This window comes from Marmota marmota, unplaced genomic scaffold (assembly GCF_001458135.2).
Source record: "Marmota marmota marmota unplaced genomic scaffold, marMar, whole genome shotgun sequence".
Lineage (NCBI taxonomy): Eukaryota > Metazoa > Chordata > Mammalia > Rodentia > Sciuridae > Marmota > Marmota marmota.
Window position 1 is genome coordinate 30,525,565 of NW_026000108.1, and position 24,885 is coordinate 30,550,449.

The 24,885-nt window shown below is 37.8% G+C and overlaps 1 protein-coding gene across 3 annotated transcripts in view; it reads right to left on the minus strand.

The window, feature by feature from the left end:
- Positions 1 to 24,126, minus strand: part of Rfc1 (replication factor C subunit 1) — a 111,063-nt gene extending 86,937 nt beyond the window's left edge. For 2 of the 3 annotated variants that reach the window (XR_007341062.1, XR_007341061.1), the window contains exons 1-4: positions 23,890 to 24,046; positions 8,018 to 8,146; positions 3,838 to 3,913; positions 1,223 to 1,345 (exon numbers count right to left, since the gene is read on the minus strand). Coding sequence is in view for 1 of the 3 variants with exons in the window: in XM_015482039.2 (XP_015337525.1) it covers positions 1,223 to 1,345; positions 3,838 to 3,913; positions 8,018 to 8,146; positions 23,890 to 23,892 (331 nt within the window). In the remaining 2 variants the exon portion in view is untranslated. Of the gene's footprint in view, positions 1 to 1,222; positions 1,346 to 3,837; positions 3,914 to 8,017; positions 8,147 to 23,889 lie in introns of all 3 variants that reach the window. The other variant, XM_015482039.2, reaches the window with a different exon arrangement.
- Between the last annotated feature and the right edge of the window lie 759 nt (positions 24,127 to 24,885).

The following is a 24,885-nucleotide window of genomic DNA, read 5'->3' on the forward strand; positions in this document are numbered from 1 at the left end:
GTATATATATATATGGTTGTAGTTGGACACAATACCTTTGTTTTTTTATTTATTTATTTTTATGTGGTGCTAAGGATTGAACACAGAGCCTTGCATGCACTAGGTAAGCGCTCTACTGCTGAGCCACAACCTCAGCTCCCATTGTTTTTTTAATAATGATAAAATCTTTAGTGTCACCAGAGAAAGAGAATTCAAATCACATCTGTGCTAAATTATAAATAAGGCTAGACACAGTGGTACATTCCTGAAACCTCAGTTACTCAGTAGGCTGAAGCAAGAGGATTTTAAGTTCAAAATCAGCCTTGGAAACAGTGAGACCTAGTCTCAAATTAAAAAATAAAAAACGTTGGGGCTGGGACTGTGGCTCAGTGGTCAAGCGCTCCCCTAGCACAGGCGGGACCTGGGTTCAATCCTCAGCACCACATAAAAATAAAGGCATTGTGTTGTGTCCATCTACATCTAAAAAATAAATATTAAAAAAATATATAAATAAATAAATAAAATAAAAAATGTGGGGCTGGGGTTGCAGCTCAGTGGTAGAGCATTTGCCTAGTATGTGCAAGGCCCTGGGTTCGATCCTCAGCACCAAATATAATTAATTGTGTCCAACTACAACTAAAAAAATAATAAAATAATAAAAAAACTCTGGGGATGTAGCTCAGTGGTACAAAAAAAAAAAAAAAGAACAGGATATAGTGGTGCATGCCAACAATCCCAGCTGCTCAGAAGACTCAAGAGGATTGCAAGTTCAAGGCCAGCCTCAGCAATTTAGCTAGACCCTAAGCAACTTAGTGAGACTCTGCCTCAAAATAAAAAGGGATGGGGTAATGTAGCTCAGTGATGAATTGCTCCTGGGTTAAAGCCCACATATCTGTGTAATCACCATATTATTATGACTTTAGCATGCAAGATCAAAAAAAAAAAAACTTACATAAAAAAGTAGTTCTAAAATAACCCATTAATAATTCAATATATAATTCAAGATAAATCTTCAAAATATGATTCAATATAAAGCATTTTTTTAAAATTCCCCTTTAATTGGCCCTTTAGCCCACAGAAAATGCCAAAGATGACCATTCCCCTGATAAATATGATTCAACAAAACAAAAAAGGCACTGGAAATTCAATTCAAAATGAAGGAGATACAATTTAACATAAATGAAAAGTTCAAGAGCCTAACACTGCATGGCTCCAAATAATTGAACGTATTTAGTACCCTTACCTGTTTCTGAAATGTATGTAACAGGATCCTTCCGCAAAATTTTACTAGGTTTAGAAGACAATGGCAATTTTTCTGATTGCTTTTTGGCATTTTTTACCTGCACTGTCTCCTCTGATTCTGAATCTGTAGGTGAACAGAAAATAGAACTTTGAAAAGAAGTATTATAACATTCTTAAGTAGTTATTGTGAATCAATTCCTCAAGGCCCTTTTCAGAGCACATCTCTCTTGTAAGTTGTCACCCGTTAGTTTTAGCCAGCAATAAGCCTGTATATTAGTTTCCTCTTACAAATCACCACAAAATTTATAACTTAAAACAACATAAATTTATCATCTTCATGGTTCTGGAGGTTACAAGTCTGAAATGGATCTCACTGGTCAAAAAAAAAAAAATCAAGGTGTCAACAGGGCTGTTCCTTGCTGGATCACTCAGGAAGGAATCACTTTCCCTGACTTTTCCAGCTGCTAGTGGCTGCCAACATTTCTTGGCTCATAACCACTTCTTCCATCATCAGATCCAGCAATATCAAGTAGAGTCCTTCTCATTCTGCCATCTCTGATTCTCTGAACTTCCTCCATAATCTCTCTCTAAATTTCTTCTTCTGCCTTCCTACTTCTTGTGCACACAAAGCCCACCTCAATCCAGGATTATCTTCCTATTTGAATGTCATCCAATTAGCCTCTGTAACTTTTATTTCCTTCTGTCACTTAACCTAACATATTCACAGGTTCTAGGAATTAGGCTCTAGGTATCTTTGGGGACCATTATTCTGCCCACCACAGCCTAATTGCCCAGAACACTTAAATATTATAAATCAGGACAAAGTGTGAGCACTTAGCATAATGTTTCATAAACTAGCTGTCCTTCCTCTTCCTCTGCACCATGCATTTATAAGTCCTGACTCATACTGTCTTAAATTATATCAAACAATTATATTGCAATAGTTTTCCAAACAAAGGAAACTCCTAGAGAATAGACACACACTTCTATAAATTCCTTACAACACAGAGCAATATGGGATGGGGATATAGCTCAGTTGGTAGAGTGCTTGCCTTGCAAGCATCAAGGCCCTGGGTTCAATCCCCAGAGCGTGTTCGCACATACATACACATAAACCAAAAAAACAGAGCAGTAAAAGGCATATAATAAATACTAAATACTTTTAGAACTGAGGCAATACAATTTCTATCACTGTCAAAATCATGATAAAAAGTCTGGGTGGAGTGACACATACCTGGAATCCCAGCTACTCAAAGAGACTGAGACAGGTTGATTATTTGAGCCCAGGAGTTTGAGAGCAAAGTGAGCAACACAGTGAGATCCCATTTCAAAAGATAAATAAAGCTACTAGGAGACTTAGTAGCACAAGTTCAAGGCCTTTTTAAATGCAAGCAAAAATGATTACATCTTTTAATCAAACACAAAAAATAAACTTTAGACCTCTGTTTTAAAACAATATTCTAAGGGCTGGGGATGTGGCTCAAGTGGTAGCGTGCTCACCTAGCATGCGTGAGGGCACTGGGTTCAATTCTCAGCACCACATAGAAACAAAATAAAGATATTGTGTTCGCCTAAAACTAAAAAATAAATATTAATAAATAAATAAATAAAAATAAAAATATTTTAAGACACTCTTTTTTAAATTCAACTTTCAAGAACCTCCAGCCCAAAGAAAAAATAATTATTTTTTAAAATATGGGCTGGGAATATAGCTAGTAGAGCTGATATAGTGCTTGGATAGTATGTATGAAGTCCTGAGTTTGATCCTCAGTACTGCGAATGAATGAATGAATGAATGAATGAATGCACCATAATCAAAGTAAATATGAGACATGCTACATATTCTATCCCCATCTAAACAACCATAATACATTAATATATTTAGGTTCAGGGCTGGGGATATATGACATCCTGGAATTGATTCTAGCACCACAGAACACAACCATACATATACACATATACACACATATATACACACATGTATGAATAGATGCATATTAGATATAACATTCATGTTCTGATAAATTCTGCAATCGAATAAAATTGTTTTAGAGGGGCACAGTGTTGCCTGCCTATAATCCCAGCACTTGGGAGTGAGGCAGGAGGTTCAAAACCAGCTGGGCAACATAGCAAGACCTCCATCTCAAAAAAAAAAAAAAATTACTTAATTAAAAAAAATTTTTTTGGGGGGGGAATAGTGCTAAGGATTGAACCCAGAGCCTTGTGCATATGAGGCAAACACTCTACCAACTGAGCTATATCCCCAGCCCCTAAAAATTGATTTAATAGCCAGACACAGTGGCACACACCTGTAATCCCAGCAACTCAGAAGGCTGAAGCAGGATTGCAAATTCATTGTCAGCCCAGCAACTTAACGAGACCCTGTCTCAAAATAAAAAATAAAAAGAACTGGGGATGTAGCTCAATGGTAAAGTACCCCTGGGTTCAATACCAGGTACCCCAAAAAAAAAATTTACTTGCACATACAGCCCTATTCTCACAGTACTTATAAACATCATAGAGAACTAAGTGCCTCAGAACATCAGTTTGTAAAACACTGTTCTAAGAAATACAAAATAATTTTTAAACTTTAAAGGTCCTTAGAAGAACTATTACCTGAATCATAGATAATCCTCTTTTTCTTGTTTGGTTGCTTCTGTTTGGAGGCATCCTCTTTACAAGAGCTATTTACCTAAAAACATCATAATATAATTAGAACACAAAGAAGCCTATCATATAACATCCCTTTATTTTTCCCCCCTGATTAGTCTTGGGCTTAATGGTTCTCAAGAGCAATTTTGTTCCCAAGGAGACATATGTCAATGTTGGGAGACATTATTATTTATCACAACTGAGGGGGAGGAGGGTTATGGGACATCTAATAAGTAAACCAGAGATGCTACTAAACATCCTACCATTCACAGAACAGTCTTCCACAACAGCGTTTCTAGCCCAAAATGTTAATAATGCTCTTACTAGACTAAAGAATAAGCCACACAATAACTATATCAGGATGTAAAGAATTACAGAAAAAGCTATATTATTATTGGGCCCCTCTTTCAATAACAAAAATGCATAACAAAGAATAAAAGAATGTCAGATATTAAAAGACAAGGTGCTACAGTTTGAATCTTGAGTGCCCCCCAAAGACCCATGTGCTAAAGGCTTGGTTGCCAGGGTAGTATAGCACTATTGGGAGGCAGTGAAACTTTTTAAGTTATGAGGCAGATGGGGTGGGGTGGGGTGGAGCTGTCCCCAAAAGGGGATTGTGAAACACTGAACCCTTTCTCTTTCTCTTTTGCCCCTTGGTCATGAAGTAAATAACTTTCCTCTGTTACATGCTCACACCATGATGTACTACCTCACCACCATATTAAGCAATGGGATAAATCAAACATGGACTAGAACCTCCAAAACTGTGAGCAAAATAAACCTTTTCTCTCTGTAAGTTGACTATCCTAGCTATTTTATTATAGTAACAGAAAATTATCTTAACATTATACAAGGCAGTACTTCCTAAAAATATGAAACCTAAACTAAAATAAAATCTAAACTAGAAATAAAATCTAAACTAGAAACCCACTACTATCCAATGCCTGTTGGAAAAATAAAACCAAGGCAAAAAGCATTATTCATATTTTGTAATTAAACATCACATTTCTAACATTAAAATTTTCCAAAAAAGCATCAAGAAAGCAGGCAGCAAAAAAAAAAAAAAAAAACCTGTAAACAATTAAAAGGTAAAAATATATGCTATTTCTGTTCATAATGAAACTTCAAAAACATAAAATCAACTAGTTTGCTAGAAAATGGAACAAATGAACCATTATAATTCAATCTATATCATTAAATCAGAGAACAGAGTTAATAGCAACTACAATAATTCAAAAGTCAAAGATGTTTTTCTCCCAAAGGAAAGAACTACAGAAAAGGAATTCCAAATTCTGCCTATTATAAACTTTGCCCCAATTTCTGGTTTTCTCCTATCCTTTCTGGAACACCTCCAATCACTTAGCTAAAGTTAAACGAATTGAATAAAGATTTCTGCAGCTGCCTGTCACAGTGGAGGCAAGAATTTAGAGCTTAAATTCAGTCAAGTCAACTGCCTAATAAACCAAAAGAATCAACATTCTTTGGAATAATATAACAGAATCCAAAGTTCCTACACCATATCATTCACAATCTCCATGACAAATCCAAAATAACTAGACATACAAAGAAAGAAACAAATATGACCTATAATGACTGATTATATACAAACTTGAGTGGACCACAAGGTATGCCAGAAACAAAGTGTTTCTGTGACGGTGCTTTTGGATGAGCTTAATAAATAGAATAAATCAATAATAGGCCAAGTTAAGCAGATACCCTCTGTTCAGTCGGCTTTTCATCACTGTGACCAAAATACCTGACAAGAACAATTTGAAGGAGGAAAAGATATTTTGGCTCCCAGTTTCAGAGATTCAATCTATGGTTGGCTGATTCCATAGCTCTGGTCACAAGTGATGCAGAACATCATGGCACAAGGTCATGGTAGAAGAAAGCAGCTCAGGACATGGCAACCAGGAAACAAGAGTTAGCTCTGCTCACCAGGGAGAGTTACACACCCAGTGACCTACTTCTTCCAGCCACACTCTGCCTGCCTGCAGTTACTGCCTAGTTAATCCATCAGTGGATTAACCACAGATTAGATCAGACCTCTTATACTTAATCATTTCATATCTGAAAATTCTTACATTGTCTCACACCATGAACTTTTGGGGGACACTTCATACCTAAACCATAACACTGCCCCTCATGTAGATGAACTTCAACCAAGTAGGTGGAGGCCTAAAAATAACAAAAGGCTGAATAAGAATTCTTTATGCCAGACTGCTCGCAGCTAGGACATCAGTTTTTTCCTGCCTTTGGACTATAACTGGAACGTCACCCTTCCTGGGTCTTAAGTTTGTCAGGCTTCAGACCAGAACCACACTATTAGCTCTCCTGTTTCTCAGGCCTTCAAACTTGAGACTAGAACTACACCATTAGCTCTCCAAGTCTCCAACTTGCCAACTGCAACATTTTAGCCTCTGTAATCACATGAACCCATTCTTTGTAATAAATTTCTTTATACGTATATGTACACACACACAAACACATATATATACATAGGATATATATATATACATAGGAGATATATATATATATATATATATATATATATCTCCTATTGGTTCTGTTTCTCTGGAGACCCCAATACAAATTTTAGTACTGAGAAATGGAATACTGCTATAAATACAAATAAATATATATATAAAATATATATAATAAATAAAAGTATAAAATAAATATAAGATACATAAAATATGGAAGCATCTTTAGAACTGAGTAATGGGTAAGAGCTACTAGGGTTTTGAGATACAAGCTAGAAGAAACCTAGATTGCCACAACTGTTAATAGAAATATGGACATTAAAGTCAATTCCAGTAAAGGCTCATAAAAAAAGAGGAGTTAAATGAGTGCTATAGTAAAAACTTCTTTCATCTCAGAGAATATGTATATTATCATGAACAGAATGTTCATAAAAATAAGAATGTAGGGCTTGGGATCTAGCTCAGTGGTAGAGTGTTTCCCTAGCATGCACAAGGGCCTTAGATCTGATACCCAACACAAAAAAAGGAAGGAAAGAGTAAGAAATTATTGAAAACTAGAGTAAAGAACTTGGCTGAGTTGTGTTCTTGTATTTTGAAAGACAGAACTTCTAAAGAAGAAAATTAGATATTTAGCTGAGAAGATTTCAGAGCAAAACGTTGATGGTGTAGCTTGAGTCCTGCTGATTGCTTACAGTAAAATGGAGGAGAGAGAGATGAATTGAAAAGGGATTGTTAAGCAAAAAGGAACCAGAACTTAAAACTTGAAAAATTCTCAGCCTGTTTATACTGCAAAAAATGAGAAAGCATGTTCTGAAGAGAATGCCCAAAACATCTGAATTAGCACCAAAGAGATTATGGGATTCCATAAGCACAAACACTACCAGTTTGAACTGAAGGGGATGGAGACAGAACAAAGGAAGGATGTGGGACTTCTTAGATTCTATAGGACAGAATAACAGTTATATTCTTCAGGGAAAAAAGGAAGAATAACAGCAAAGGCAATTCAGAGGTCATCAGAATTGCCTCTTCAGTTTCAACAGTGTGAAACCTGAAGCTGCTTGGTTTCAACAGACCAGACATCCTCCACCTGTAGCCTTGAAGGTGAGAGGTCCTGGAGAGCCACACAGGCAAGACTGCTGCCTAGGGCTATGGAGACAGAACTACCACCTAGTAGGTCTGGAAGATAGGGCATAAACCAAAAAAAATTATTCTTGAGCCTTAAAAATCTAATGTGCCCTGCTAGATTTTAGACTTGCTTGACACCACCCACTATCCCTTTCTTCCTTCTGATGACTCCCTTTTGGAATGGGAAGGTCTAGCTTATGCCTGTTTCACCATGATATCTGGTTTCAAAGATTCACAGTTAGAGAGGATGAATCATACTTCAGATCTCACCTATATCTGATTTAGATGACATTTAGATGAGACTTTGGACTTTAAGACAATGCTGGAATGAATTTAGACTGTTTGTGGCTACTGAGATGGAATGAATGTACTTTGCATATGAGGGCACAATTTCAGATGACCATAGATGAAATGTTACACAGACCAAATGATCTGTCTATTAAATCTAATTTACTCATGGCTCCCAGTATATCAAGTTTAGGAACTCAGTTTATTTAACATTTCATACAATAAAAAATTACATTTGGAAAACTGACCTTGATTTCCTTTATTCCTTTCTTTCCCTTTAAAGTTTCTTCAACAGACTTTGTTTTCTCATTCTTCTTTACTGTTTCACTTACAAGTTTTTTTCCACTTGGTATAACTCCAAAGAATTTCCGAATATCCTAAAAGAGAAAATAAAGACTCATAAATAAATAGTAATCATATAATATTCTAAGTTCAACAATAAATGGCACAGCTTTACTCACACACTGGTTTACCCTAAGTAATTTCTCCATACCAAGATAGTTCCATGCATGCAGTGACATCATTTTAATGTAGAAAAGCTACCTGATAAGATTACCTGCATTAAAAACAATTTGCGGGGAGGAGGAGGGGCTGAGGTTGTGGCTCAGTGGTAGAGCGCTCGCCTAGCACATGTGAGGCCCTGGGTTCAATCCTAAGCACCACATAAAAATAAATAAATAAAATAAAGTTAAAAAAAAAAAAAATTGCCAGGCTGGGATATGGCTCAGTGGTAGAGTACTTGCCTAGCATGGCAAAGTCTCAGGTATTTATTGATCATGTATGTACAACATAACCCAGCATAGCTGGGGAGAAAACAAAAAGTTGAAGAATATGATCTTTATCCATGGAATGTATTCTTCAGTTTAAGAGAAGTATAACTCTTTCAACCCTAATCTCTCTTAGTTGCTAGGAAAGCTTGAAGTTACTTTCTCCTTTATATGATTTTCCCAAATTTCCGAAGAAAAACTTGGGGTGCTCATTACAATATGTTCTTCTTACTCTACTCCATATTCATCTTTAGAATTCACACCAATCCAATGCAACTTTACAATTTATAATTAAAATTACTAACTTTTCTCTTACTTTGCATGCATTTTCCCTAACTTTCTAGAATCTGGTCTTGAAGAAACAATTGTATAGAGGAAATAGACATGAGAATAAAAAAAAACTTGGTTGGACTCTATGATCTAGAGTTTTCTATCTGTGTGACCTTGAATAAGTTGCTTTAACTTGTCTGTTTTCTCATACACAAAGTGGAACTAATCAAGCTGTGCTTTTTGAGAATTAATTATGAATCTAACACAATGTGACTCAGCAAAAAGCTTCATTGCTGAACTACTATCCCTTCACAACACCGAAACATCTCCATTTATAAATATGTTTACAGGCAAGGGTGTAAGGATCACAAAATAATAAGAATTCGAAATCTTAAATTCCAAAGAACTGAGTTCAAGAACCAGCTGTAGGGGCTGGGGCTGAGGTTCAGTGGTAGAGCGCTTGCCCAGCATGTGTGAGGCACTGGGTTCAATCCTTAACACCACATAAAAATAAACAAATAAAATAAAGGCATTCTGTCAATCTACAACTACAAAAAAATGAAGAAAAAAAAAAAAACAGCTGTACCATTTTCCTATCCTTCATGTTCATAATTTTTAACTTTTTTATCCCTCCAACTTCTCTCTTTATTCTTTGAGAGAAATGACTACAAAAGTACTTTTATAAGAAAAGATGGCAATTATTTGCTGGATCTAAGCAATAACTGTCATACTCATATGATATCAAAAACCTCAAAGTGTTTTTTTCAAGACACAAACAGCTTTGGTCTAAGCCAATAAACAAAGCAGACAAATGAGGCACAGAGGCATGTTAACATAAGAGATGAGAGAAAGATTAAAGACTTCCCTGATTTTAAACCCTCTTTTGTAAATCTCCTAATATAGAAAAGTTATAAATCCATTAATTAAGTCTGAATCTTAAAAAAAAAAAAAAACACTGCTTATAGAATGGATACCTCATCTCTAACACTGAAACATCTTGTGAGGTACTAAAGCAAAGAATAGAAAAAGAGCCTTGGGGCTGCGGCTCAGTGGCAGCTCACTTGCCTGGTACGTGTGAGGCACTGGGTTCAATTCTCAGCACCACGTAAAAATAAATAAAAGTAAAGATCTATCAACAACTAAAAAATATTTTTAAAAAAGACAGCCTTCCTTATAACTTGCAAAGAATCAAGATTAAGGCTGGCTACTTTATAGCTTCTGAAGGAAATGGGTTTCACATCAGTTTCACTTTTTGAAATTACACAGTGATTCTTCACTAAAATAGTGATGATTATTTAAACACACAAAGAGTTGCATCATGGAAATACCAAAACTTGAACCATCAATGTACTAAGTTTTGAATAGTAGGTCTTTTTAACATCCATGTACAACCCGGTTTTGGACCACAAATGCTTAAAACTCCAAAGAAAACAAAATATAATTCAGAGAATAAAACTATCAGTAACTCTGAACACTCTGATTTTATCTCTACTGCCATTCTTAACACTGTCACACCCTTTCCTTCCTAATTCTTTCCATTCTTTCCTTACCTTTTCCCTAATTCTACCCACTCCCTCCCCCCACATCCCTATACTCTGAAGCATAAAAGAAATAAATGCATCCTGATCTCACTCAATATGTACTAAAAACCTAAACTTTTAGAAAAGAATTGTCATAAACAACTTCTTAGGACTCTTTCCAGTGTGAGCAGCTGTAGAACACAAACATGCAAGAAGCAAAGGTCAGCAATTAGGCTAATTAATTTATATAGTGTGACTTTACCTTACCCTTCCAATTAACATTTCCTTTCTAATACTCTACATCTTCAAAGATTTCATGCAATGCAGATAAATCCTAGTACCTAATCATATTATCAAAGAATGGCTCTCAACACTTCCTTTGCCTGCCAGAATATTTGAGTAAAAAGGAAGAAAAGGGAACAAATTTTAAAATTTACTTTTATAATCTTGGCAAGGGGAAAGCCTTCTAAGCAGAAAACCAAAGCTATAAACATCATAAGGTCTGACTAGATAAAAATCAAAAAAGATGCCAAAAAGTTAAAATAGAGGCAACCAAAAACTGTCTACAACATTTGTAAATATATGTAATACATAAATGAGTTCCTACAAATCAACAGAAGATAAGCCAATGTAACAATAAAAGCTAGTAATAGACAAGTTAAAAATGAAATGCAAACAACCAACACACAGAAGACGCTCAACTTCACAAATAATAAACAGATAAATTAAAATTTGATTGGTTTCCTCTAAGCTTTAAAAGACTGATAATGCTGAAATTCATCAAGGATATGCGGAAACATATGCTCACAACGCTGAGAGAAGTAAAAACTGGCATAACCTTCCTGGAAGATAATTCAGCAATACTTATCAAAATCTTTTTTTTTTTCTAATATTTTTAGTTAAGACAGACACAATATTTTTGTTTTATTTATTTTTATGTTGTGTTTAGGATTGAACCCAGTGCCTCACATGTGCTAGGCAAGTACTCTACCACTGGGCTACAACCCCAGCCCCACTTATCAAAATCTTAAATGTAGCCAGGATGTAGCATGCCTGTAGCCCCAGCTACTAGGGAAGTAAAACTTTAAATGTGCACATACCACTTGTCCCAGAATATAGTTTTTCTTTGACCATTTCTGGGGAGCAGAAACCAAAAAAGAGCAGTTATTAACTATTCTTTCTTTGAACAAACAGGTCAATTCAAGCCAGGCAAAAGATTCAGGCAAAGATCACATAAAAGTTAAATAACAAATTTTAACAGAAAAACTAAGTAAAATGCTTAGTTTTCATATTTGACTTACAGCAACTGGACACAGATTTATGTCTTTTGATAATTCTGTGTGGTGAATAGTGCAAATAAAATTAAAATACATTCCCACTTTATAAATGAATGGAATGAATAATTAAGTCCGACAAACAAGTTTTCCACTTACTATGAGACTCGTGGCATGAGTTACTTCATTTCTCTGTCCTTTTTCGTCTCCTCATGATGCCACCTGCCTCACGGACCCCTATGAGGATTAGCAGTGGCACACCAAAAACCTCCGGAATGGAAACTGGTCCTCTCACTCCAAATCTCTATCCTAGTTTTCAACTTGACCATGGCTGCCTCCTCAGAGTGTTCCTATAACTCAAGGGACTATGCAAATGCAGATGTAGGCACCAATTAGCTACGTGCACTTTCCCCTCCTACCATGTTTTTTTAAAATATTTTTTAGCTGTCAATGGACCTTTTTTTTTGTAATTTATTTTATGTGGTGCTGAGAATCAAACCCAGTGCCTCACACACTCGGTGAGGATTGAACCCAGTGCACTCTACCACTGAGCCACAACCCCAGCCTCCTCCTACTATTTTTGATACACTTGATCCTTTTAAGCTTACAGGTAGGCTCTGTGCCAGGGACTTAGGATGCAAAGTTGAGTGCTCCTTTATGAGAAAAAATGCCTTCGTGAAGCTTCCTGGAAGACAAATGGGTACATTAGTACATAAAGGCTTAATACAGTACAGAGCACTGGGTTCAATCCTCAGCACCACATAAAAATAAAAAGCTAACCACAATGCTATGAAAGCACAGGGAGCACTTAATACAGGACTGAAGAAGCAACACCTGAACTGAGCCTTAACAACTGATGCTCATAGAAAGTTAAGTTTAAAGACATTTGTTAGTTCCATACAGCAAGCTTGTCTATCTTACTACCATATCTCAAGTACAGGGTCAGTACACCAGATTAAATAGATGTTTGATTAATTTTCAATGACTACATAAATGGTTATTCCTAAAACCACTCACCTTCAAACCTGGGATCAGAAAAAAAGGCTCTGGATTATGTAAAATGAAATTGTGGTAGATTTCTTTTTGTTTTTGCAGTACTGAGGACTGAACCCAGAGTCTCACACATGCTAGGCAAGCACTCTACCACCAAGCTACATCCCCCTCAACCTTTTTTTTTTTTTTGAGACAGTGTCTCTCTAAATTGGAGAGGCTAACCTTGAATGTGATCCTCCTGCCTCAGTCACCAGAATCACTGGGATTAACTGCGTGTGGCTTAGATTTGTTTTGAAATATGGGGCTGCAGCCTGGGCAGCGGCAGCGGAGGCCCTCTGCCTCCCACCTCCAACCATGCACGTCCAGTACTGATGACAAACGGGTACATTAGTACATAAAGACCTAAATACAGTACAGAGCACTGGGTTCAATCCTCACCGAGTGAGTGAGTTTCAGGTCTTCCTGAAAAATGCGTGGGCAGGACAGAAGCATTCTGCATGCAGAGGAAATACAAAGTACACTTCCTGAGGAAATGGGGAGGGTGTGGCGGTTACAGGGTCACCTGCTACTCATAAATCTAAATCAGAAGAAAATATGGAGGAAGAAAAAGTAGAAAGAAGGCAAAGAAAAAGAGGCAGGCAAATTATTGAGGGAAGTAATCTAAAAATTTACAGTGAAGGTGCAACTGAACCAGACACAAACAACCTCAAGAAATGGGAGATGGAAATGTAGCAATAACGGAGGTGATGAGAGGCCAGGCAAGAGAGGAGAAAGGGGCTGCCACTGCAGCCCTAAATGATGGTGGACTAAGCATAGCCATTGACCTGTTCACTGATGCCATCATGCCAAATCTCCTGGTGGCCATTCTGTATACTAAGAGAGCCAGCATTTTCAAATTAGAACAGCCAAATGCTGCCATCTGGAACTGTGACAGAGCCATTCCAATACATTCTGATTCAGCTCAGTCTTCCAAGAGGCAAGGGAAAGTACACAGTCTTCTGGGACACTGGGAAGTAGCAGCCTATGATCTTGCCTTGCCTGTGTCTGGATTAGAATGCTAGAGCGAATGCTGAAAGAAGTTCAAGGGAGGGCCTGGAAACTTGCAGCACACAGAGAAAGTACAAGTAAAAGCAGGAAGATGAGAGATCAGTGAAAGCCTAGAAAGGGTTAAGAAGGCTTGAGAAGTGCACAAAGAAGCCAGCTGACAATCAAAAGCTCAGAATGGCTCTTTTCCAGGTTGCTTTCCTGGAGGAATGCCCGGTAATTTTCCTGCAGGAATGCCTGGAATGGGAGGAATGCCTGGGTTCAGTGAAATTCTTAGTGACACAAAGGTTCTTGCAGCTATGCAGAAGCCTGGTATTATGGAGGACTTCCAGAATGTGGCCCAGAATCTGGCAAACATGTCAAAATACCTGAGCAACCCATTCAGCAGTAAACTGTGAGCCAAATTTGGAGGTAAAGCATAATGCCCTCCTGACAGCCCTTCCTGAAGGAAAAGCAATCTAGATCACCTAATGGATGCCACAGTAACAGAACAGTGAACCTCTGATGTCTCACCTCAGGACAGCTGAGTGCTGTGAAGCTAATCCCACAGCTCTGCACCAAAGGCAGCTGAAGCTTTCAATAGTGGTTTGCCAGGGGGTACTCACTCAGGTCATGTTTTCCTACTAGAAATTACAAATACTTTTTAAACGTTGTATTTAAAACAAAGTAAAAGGGTGCATCAATTCCTAAATTTAAAAATAAATTTGTATCAAAAAAAATCTTTAATTGGAGTTCATATTTCGGTATGAATTTTAAGAAGTTAAAAGTGTGCATTATTTGTGAGCTGAATTATTAAAGTTAACTTTCTATATTTGATCTTTATGTTACTCTCCTGTCTTAAAACAATACTGTGGCTAAGGAAAAAAAAAACACTTTCATTTTAATAGGGTACTTCCTCTTCTTCAAAATTTGTTTTAGCCAAACAAGTTACTTTTTTAAAAAATCAGAAATATCACTACATACAAAATTGATGTTACTGATACATCAAAGTGTGGCACCTGCCTCAAGAACTTCCCTGAGGAAGACACCATGAGAAACAGAAGCGTTATTTGAGAAACCTTTGAACATTAACAGGTTCTAAACAGGAAGACTTGCAAGGTCCTGGAGTCAGTTTCCTTTATTCACTACTCATCTATTCATTCAAGAAGAAATACTACTGAATCCCAGTGGACATGGGAGGCTGAGGCAGGAGGCTTCTAAGTTCAAGGGCAGCCTCAGCAACTTAGCAAGGCCCTAAGTAACTTAGACCCTGTCTCAAAATACCAAGAAAAAAAAAAAAAAAAGGCTGGGAAGTAGCTCAGTGGTTAAGCACCCCTTGTTTCAATCCCCAGTACCAAAAAAAAAAAAAAACTTATTGAGTCCAAGAACTAACTATTCTTAGGGCTTGGTATAAACATAACAAGCAAAAATTTGTTCTCATGGAACTTAATTCTACTTTCTGCTCTCATCTTTCTGGCTTTAGAAAACAAAGCTGAGCATAGGAAATAAAAAACAGATGCCATAAAGCACAGTACAGGAAGAGAAATGGGGACTAGAAACCATTCTCCCAACACAGCCTAGAATCTACTGACCATCTGGTAGGCTCCTTCCATGACAATGAAAAGATTCACTTCCATTTTTAGGTGTGTGCAAGAGGACAGGAAAGACTGAAGTCACATTCAATATCATAGAAACTTAAGATTACTCTCTCAATTAAATAATATAGAGCAAAAGTTTTCAGGTATCTGACCCAAAAATATAAACCAACACTGGCAAAATTCAACAGAATTTGAAATAATTATATAATTCAGGTTTAAAAACTAAGGTCCCCTTTCAAACTTGCATAACTAGGATAACTGAAGCATTTGAGACGGCTGTGCCTGATCTAACGGTTTATTTCATAAGTTTAACATTTCCACCAGGGCTAACATTGTATAAGTCAACTTTTTAGAATTGAGTTCTGATCCAAAAAAACAAATATTAACTACTTGAATGAGCACAATTCAGATCAAACCCAAAAGAGACCTACAACATAATATAGCACAACAATGTAGTTCTCTAGGTTACCTTATTCGTTGTAATGAAATGTTTTGATAGCTTACATATAAAGTCATGTAGAAAGGGCTAGAGAAAATGTCTTCATACCAACAAGTTTTACCTTCTAGTTTTTTTTTTTTATTGGAGATACAAAGTTTATCTGTACTTATTCACTCATCAAACATTTCAGAAAATGCATCATGTACCACTCTATACAATAGTTCCCTATCCTTGTGGTCCATCCCCTTGCAGAGCTTGTAAGCCACTGACAGAGGTACCCACTTGTTAAAATATGCCAAAGCACATGTCAAGGAAAAAAAAATGAATGGTTTTTTCACTAACAATACCAGCAGTGTTTGCACTTTCATAAATCTGGTGAAAGGTATGAATACATTCCCCAAAAATACACAAAAACAAACATGCACAGAAAACTCTGTATGGAGGGTTAGGGGTATAGCTTAGAGGTCCATCACTTGCCTTGTATGTGGGATTCCCTGGGCTCCATACCCAGCTCTGAGGGGTTTTTTTATTTGTTTTAATTAGTTACACAGTACAATGGCCTTGACATATCATACATTTGTGAGGTTTGTTTTGTTTTGTTCTGTTTTTTTAAATATGGAATGCAGTTCTGGGGACTTTCCCAAATCCTATCACGAAATCCAAGTTAACAACTTTGAACCCACACTCATATTGTGTGAGCTAACAGGTACCCACTTAACCTCCATACAACTTAAAATACACACCTTCCAATCTTGCCCTCCACTCCAAACCTCCTTTGAGCTCCATACACTTCTGTCCAAATGCGCAAAGGGGCCTCCAACTCATAATGACCATCTTCTTCTGGCATTTGCTTCTGTCCTTTGATCTCCCATCTCCACACACTGTACTTCTGTTCACCCAAGAAGGTACAAGCACATTGTCTTTCCTCCTCATTCTGACTCTCCACCTACTCCTCTCACCTAATCTTGCTCCCAAATACTGCTGTATTCTCCCTTCCATTCCTATTGCCACTGCCCTGATTCAGAAATTCATTTATTTACTTATTTAACAAACCCTTATGTATTGTGTCCATCTACAACTTAAAAAAAAAGAAAAAAAAAAGGTGAGAAAATTGAGAACACCAAGACATTCTCTAATAAAAGGCCGGGCGCTGTGGTACATCCGTAATCTCAGCAGCTCAAGAGGTTGAGGCAGGAGGATCCTGAGTCCAAAGCCAACCTCAGCAATAGCCAGGCACTAAGCAACTCAGTGAGATCCTGTCTCTAAATAAAATATAAAATAGGGCTGGGGATGTGTCTCAGTTGTCGAGTGCCCCTGAGTTTAATCTCCAGTAACGCCCCTCTCCCAAAAAAAGGTTTGAAATTTAAGATGCACTTAAATATAAGAAAAGGCTACTTGCATTTTTCTCATTTAAGGTATAACTAACAATCTACAACACTATTAGAGAGAAGTATTGCATATCAGGCAGCCCAAATACAATCTGAATATACATAGGCTAAAACAAAATATCTGACTTTGTCAAACTCAAACACACACACACACACACACACACACACACACAAATAAATAAGGCATTTAGTATGTCTTCAACCCATATCAAGATGTTTCCTCCTTGGTTGGTTGATTTCAAAACTATTAATAGAGGGCTGGGGTTGTGGCTCAGTGGTAGACCACTTGCCTAGCATGTGTGAGGACCTGGGTTCGATTCTCAGCACCACATATAAATAAAAAAATAGAGGTCTATTGACAACTAAAAAAAAAGAGAGATTAAAAAAATGTTTTTGCAACAAACCCTCCTAAACCCACAGAAATGAGTACCACAATAACCTTTAAGCTTTAGAATATCAGAGTACAAAAGCTGATATATATTTACTTTGAGGTATAACCAAAGGAACTCTAATTACTGCTAATGGGCTCAACCAACATGCAAGTAATACTTGCTTATGAAAAATGTGAACAGAAACAAATTATGTCACTGTGGTCATTTATCTTCAAGAGTATAGTATTTTATGCAAAATAAGTATCACAGTGCTCTGCAGAGTGATTTCCAAAATACTGTATGTTGGTCTCACTTCTCTATTTTGACAGTATTGATGAAATATAAATATTTCTGTTTAATATTTTTAAATAGCCAACCAGATTCACAAGCAGAAACAGCAGAAATTGATTATGAACATACATCACCAAATCTCTAAATATAAAAATCTCTTATCTTGAACTAATCACTAAAATGCAAAACTATATTTCTGAATAAAATATACACTGAAGTAGCTGGTGACAGCATAGCAAATAAAATTTGAGATAGTTTAACAATTTTAAAGTATTTTAAATTTTATTAAGATCTTTGGAAGCAAAAAGTAAGCTCGAAGAAGGCTTTCCCCCTAAGATCCCCCTAAGACCATTTGTATTTAACATTGTGGCAGTTCTAGTAAAGAAAAGAATTTGGCAAATGCCAGGTATGGTGTTGCTCACCTATAATCCCAGCTACATGGGAGGCTGAGGCAAAAGGATCACAAGGTTAGATTAGCCTGGTCAATTTAATGAGACACTATCTCAAAATAAATTAAGGGCTGGAGGTATGGCTCAATGGTACAGCCCTTGCCAAGCATGTGTGAGACCTGGGTTTAATCCCTAGTACAGCAAAACACACACAAACACAAATAGGCAAGAAAACAAAATAAAAGATACCTAGATTGGACAAGACTCTCTTTTCACAGACTAAAAAAATAAGTCTTACACATTGGGGTTCGGGGCATGGCTCAGTGGAAGAGCACTTGCATAGCACACTTGAGGTGCTGGGTTTGATCCCCAGTACCACACACAAAAAATAATATTTGTCTGTAGATCAGCTAAATCAATGAGTTATGGACCTATGTACATTTCTCTGGGCAAAAATTTGCATACAATTCACATTTATCAAAGGGAACTGTGAGCCAAAGAGAAGTTACAAACTACCATCCTATAATATAACTTGTGCACAGCTGTTTCAAAAGAAAATTATGGAATGGAATTTTAGTCTAGGTTTTTGCTAGACATATTTTTTAATTTGTTTTTAGTTGGCAATGGACTTTTATTTTTATTTATATGTGGTGCTGAGAATCAAACCCAAGGCCTCACACATGCTAAGCAAGTGCTCTACCACTGAGCTACAACCCCAGCCCCACTAGATATTTTTGTAATGGACATTGGAGGGCTTAACTAAATACCGGAGGATGCAAAATTCCTACTACTTTTTAGAACCTTTTCCCATTAACAAACAGTAAAACTGACCAACTTGATCATTTCTTTTCTTTTTTTTTTTCTTTTTTGTAGTTGTAGATGGACAGCATGCTTTATTTTATTTGTTTATTTTTATGTGGTGCTGAGGATCAAACCCAGTGTCTCATACATGCTAGGCAAGTGCTCTGCCACTGGGCTACAGCCCCAGCCCTTCACCATTTATTTTCTGCAAAGAGGACTGTTTTTCATCTTAAGTTTCTCAAGTTTATATCCAGAATGTCCCCCAGAATTTCCTGAGTTAAAGGCTTGGTTGCCAGTCTGTGGCACTACTGGGAGGTAGTGGAAATTCTAGGAGGGGGGCCTAATGGGAGAATGGTAAGTCTTTGGGGATATGCCCTTAAAGGATACTGGGACTCCAATTTCTCCCCTTTCCTTGTTTCCTGTGGTCAGGAGGTAAGCAGCTTTGTTCCACCATGTACCCCAGGCACCATGATGTTCTGCCCTGCCATGGGCCCAAAAGCAATGGAGCCAGCCAACTGTGGACTGAAGCCTCTAAAACCATGAACCAAAATAAATGTTTCCTCCTTGGAAGTTGTTTATCTCAGGTATTTTGTCACAGTGATGGAAAGCTAACCAACACACTCACATAGAAAATCATAAGAAATCCTTTATAAAACTATCAGAATAAATGAGTTCAACAAGAATACAAGATCAATATACAAAATTCAACCATATTTATTTATTTATTTATTTTTTAGTTTTCGGCAGACACAACATCTTTGTTTGTATGTGGTGCTGAGGATCGAACCCGGGCTGCACGCATGCCAGGCAAGCACACTACGGCTTGAGCCACATCCCCAGCCCCAACCATATTTATTTTTTTAAATATTTATTTTTTTTTTTTTTTAGCTTTAGGTGGACACAATATCTTTATTTTATTTTTATGTGGTGCTGAGGATGGAACCCAGTGCCTCACAGATGCCAGGCGAGCGCGCTACCACTTGAGCCATATCACCAGCCCTCAACCATATTTCTATACTCTTGCAAATGAACAATCCAAAACTGAAATGAACAACTCCAAAGGCTGGGAGTATAGCTTGGTGGTACAGCACTTGCCTAGTACCTATGAGGCCCTCAATATGAGGCCAAATCTCTAAAAAGGAAAAAAAAAATTCATTTAAAATATCATCAAAAATAATAAATTATAGGAATATATTTAACAAAAAGAAGTGTAAGCCAGGCATAGTGGCAAACACCTATATTCCAGCAACCTGGGAGGCTGAGGCAAAAAGACTGCAAGTTTGAGGCCAGGTTCAGTAATTAGGCAAGGCCCTAAGCAACTTATCAAGACCCTGTCTCGAAATAAGAAAATCAAAAAGGCTGGGGATATAGCTCAGTAGTAAAGCACCCCTGGGTTCAATCCCCAGTACCCACCACCCCACTGCCAAAAAAAAAAAAAAAAAAGTGTAAAATTCAAAATGTTATTTGAAAAAAATCAAAGATCTAAACAAATAGGAAGACATTACATGTTCATAGATCAGAAGACAATATATTTAAGATGGCAATATTCCCCAAATTGATCTACAGTTTCAACACATTTCTTATCGAAATCCTAGCTACTCTGCTTATTCTAAAATGCATATGGAAATTTAAGAGACTGGAATACCCAAAACAATCTTGGAGGAAAAAAAAAAAAGTTGGAGGACTCTTACTTCCAAAAGATTTCAAAAATTATCACAAAGCCACATTAAGAAAGATAGTGCACTGCAACATTAGAATAGACAGAGACCAAAGAAATAGAATTTAAGAATCCAACAAATCTAAATCACATTTAGAGTCAACTGATTTTTGCCAACTGTGCCAAGATAATTCAATGGGAAATGAATAGCCCTTTCAAAAGATGGTGCCAGAACAACTAAATATCCACATGCCCAAGAATAAACTTTGACCTCTATACTTCATACCACCCAAAACTGAGACGTAAAATCAGAGAGACAGGTAGGGGCCTCATAGACCAAGTACTAGGATATATGACAAAATTACATTACAATGGGATCACAACACTGTCCAGGGAAGCAAGAATTTCACACAGCAAACAATGACAAAGCAGCTGAGATTACAATGTATTTAAAGTGACCTGACAGTCCTTCAAAAATGCTGCCCCTTAAGTTTGATGTGTTTAATTCAACCTTATGTATATTTTTAATTATGCCAACCAATTAATGACATATGCTGATTCCCCACTCCGCCCACCCAGTACTGGAGAATTGAATCCAGGGTCACTCTACCACTGTGCTACATCTCCAGCCCTTTTTTTAAACTTTTATTTTGAAAGTCTCATTAAACTGCCTGCCTGAGTCTAGCCTCGAATTTACAACCCTCCTGCCTCAGCCTCCTGAGTCACTGGGATTACAGGTGTGTGTTGCCATGTCAACCTATATGCTGATTTCTTAAAAGTAGCATCTCTTGGGTTTTATTCACATTTTGAGCAAACTATTAACTCTCATAGCAATTCAAATTGTTTACATGACTCATTTCTTATTCCTTTTAGACTTCATTTCTATTCCTTTCATATTCACATGGTTCAAAACACATATCTTTCAGACACATACTTCCCATCTCTGACAAAAATTAATCTTATCAGTTAATTCCTTGTGTTTCTTTCCAGAGGAATTCATATCTTGGAGATTATTTTATATCAGGGTATATAATTTTCTTATTTTTCTAGTGGCTGAACAGTATTCCATTATGTGGACACAGTGTTTTATTCCTTTATTAGTAACTTCTGATTGGAAAATATCTGGGGGGAAATGGAGCTCCCAGATTACCTTTTGTCTGTGAATAAGCTAAGATGATATGTTACAGGCCTATGTGTATTTCTCTGGGCAGAAAAGTTGCATGCCATTCACATTTACCAAAGGGAACTGACTCAAATAGAATTTAAGAACTACTGTCCTATAATATAACTTGTACATAGATGCATTAAAAAAAAAAAAATTGTGGAATAGAATTTTAGCCTAGGGTTTTGCTAGACTTTTTTGTACTAGAGGCTGGAGAGCTAAGTCAAAAGCCAAAATACAAAATTCTTACTACTTTCTAGAACCTTTTCCCATTAGCAAACAGTAAAATTGACCAACTTGATCATTTCTTTTCTACAAAAAGGTTTGTTTTTCAACTGCATCAAGAACAGAAGTTCTAAAGAAAGAAAGAAAGAACCAAATTTAAAAGTACCTAAATGATCAAAAATTAACCATACAAGCTGTTGGTTCATTGTAATTGACATCAGAAGCATCTACAATTTCCCTTAAAATCTTATGTATTTTTTTCAGAGTCCCTTCTGAAAGAAACAAGTTATTGGAAATTAAGCAGTTGTATATTACCTACTACATACCATGCTCCAAAATGGAAGATAGATAGATAGATAGATAGATAGATAGATATATTATCTTGTTTAATCCTAAAAAAAAAATTGGAGGGATAGCTATTATCCCCCCCACACCTTTTTTTTTTTTAAACAGATAAAGAAATAGAGACTAAAGTTAAGCCACTTAACTGGCTCAAGACCATATAACTATAAACTACTAAACTAAAACAACATCTCATTTTCACCTTCAAGACTTCAAATCTCATCAATTTTCCACCCTACCATGATTCCCCAAATCCAAAGTGTAATGATAATCATTTTAGGGAGGTAGTAAAATGCAGTAGCCAGAAACACCTAGGTTCTAATTCTAGTTCAACCATAGTTGTATGACAAATTGTTTAAAAAGTCTCTTTACCATCTGTAAAACTGAATTGCTATGGGTCAATATGAAAAGAAAGTATTTAAGGGCTGGGATTGTGGCTCAGTGGTAGAGTACTTGCCTAGCATTTGTGAAGCACTGGGTTCAATTCTCAGCACCACATATAAATAAATGAATAAAATAATGGTTCATCAATGTCTAAAAAAATATTTAAAAAAAAAAAAAAAGAAAGTATTTAAAAGCAAAACAGCTCACATATTGACCTGAAGACGATGGTTGTGGTTCAGGGTGGCTATTATCATCAATATTATATCCTTTTTTGAGAAAAAACACAAAGGGCTGCAAAGTTTCCCAATTTGGCATGAAACTTTTTTCCTCAGAATGCTGGCATTCTGACAAGGTTAAGAATGACTTTGAAAATTACATATGATTGGTAAGTATCTTCTGTCTTAATAGAACAGCTTAATTTGCCCTTTAGAAACATTTCAAGCACATAATTGTATCCACTGCCATACCATGATGAATGTCTCTTGCCGGCTGCTATTGTACTCTCAATTCGTTTGAAATGCTTTATACAGAATTATGCACTTAAGTTTGGGGGGGTTTAAGATCATTGTTTTAACATCAGGTGATAAGGGATGACAGCTGTCAAACACATTACATTTGTTTCTACTCTTTGCGTTGTTTTTTTTTTTTTTTTTTTTTTTTTCCTGGTAAACAGTGCTATCCGTTTAACTCCTATGAACATTCAAACAAAATGAACCATCTTCCCCTTATAGCCATTGAGACTCAAAAAGACTGAGAAGAGAGTTGCGGGGAGCTGCTCATCATGAAACTTGAAGGCCTCAAGCAATTTACTCTTAAGAAAGGAAAGTTTGTTGCATTCTTCCTCCTGACCCACATCTTGAAATCAGCGCTCCAGGAAGCACTTAAACGGAGTTTGGGAGCAACAGTAAACAGGAAATTAACTTTAACGCTCCGTCCCCAAATCATCACCACTCTTCCTTCTTCCCTTCCGCCAGAGTTGAAAAAAGAGTGAAAGTGCCGCGTAGCACCCAAATCCCCGCGCATCGGGCGACGGAGAGCGCCGCAGCCCGCATTCCCAGGGAAGTCTGCAGCCAGAGCAGGGTGTGCGGCCCCGCGGGTGCCTGGGCTCCCCCGCCGAGCACCCACCGCCGTCCTCCCACACGCCGCACCCAGGAGCACTCCATCCGCCCCCGGCCTGCAAAGGCTCCCCAGGCCCCCGAGCTGCACGGCCTCCCCCCGGGGCTCACCATCGCAGCCCCAGGACTAAGGAGCAGGCTGGAAGGCCGGCGGGCTGGGGAATCCGTTATCTGGACTCGGGATCCATTGGCGCCAACAACTTCTCCCGCGAAGTGGCAGAAGCGGAGGCACCGGCGCCCGGCAATGACGTCAAGAGCGCGCGCTTCCTCTTGACCCCGCCCCGACGCGGGAGGTGCGACGCCGTCCAGGTGGCTCCCGGGGCTGGCGGGGCCTGCCCTGGAGAAGGGTCATCGGGTCGTGGTCAGCGCGTGGGTTCCCGTCCGCGATTTCTTGGCCGAGGCGCCCAGATGGGCGATACAGGATGGGTTTCCTCTCAGTCCCGGGTACCCAGGTTCCTCCCAGTGACACCTCTGGAAGGTGCGCTGCTCTACAGTCTTCCAAAAGTTTGTACTATCACCGGTAGAAAGAAACAGTGGGCCGGCCGGGCGGCCCACGCCTCCAGTCCCAGCACTCCCGAGCCTGAGGCTGGAGGATCGCAAGTTCGGGCCGGCCTCAGCAATTTACATCACAGCGAGGCCCTAAGCAACTTAGTGAGACCCAGCCTCAAAAAGGGCTGGGAACTAGGCTCGGTGGTGAAGCCCCTCGAGGTTTAATCCCCAGAACCAAAAAATAAAGAAACACCTTGGGTGTGTAAATATCTGCCTTAGCCTGAGGGCAGTAGCCACACTTCTAATCCTGAGCCAAATGACAGAAATTCGCCAATTCAGACCGTCTCGAATTAAAAGAATTGAGGCTGGAATTCAGTGGTTGAGCAGCCCTGGGTTCAATCCCCAGTACCAGGGTTTGGGGTGGGGGAAGTTACTCCGAAGCAAGCAACATCTGATATTTTGTTGTTGTTATTATTTTAATGTTTGGTCCACTGAATTGGAGTTTTTGTTTGTTTGCCTATTAATAAGAGAACACCCACAGTTTGAAGACCACCAGGCTAAAAGACAACTTTAATATTGTATACTTCAAAAAGCATTTTGTGAAATCATCTGGTCACC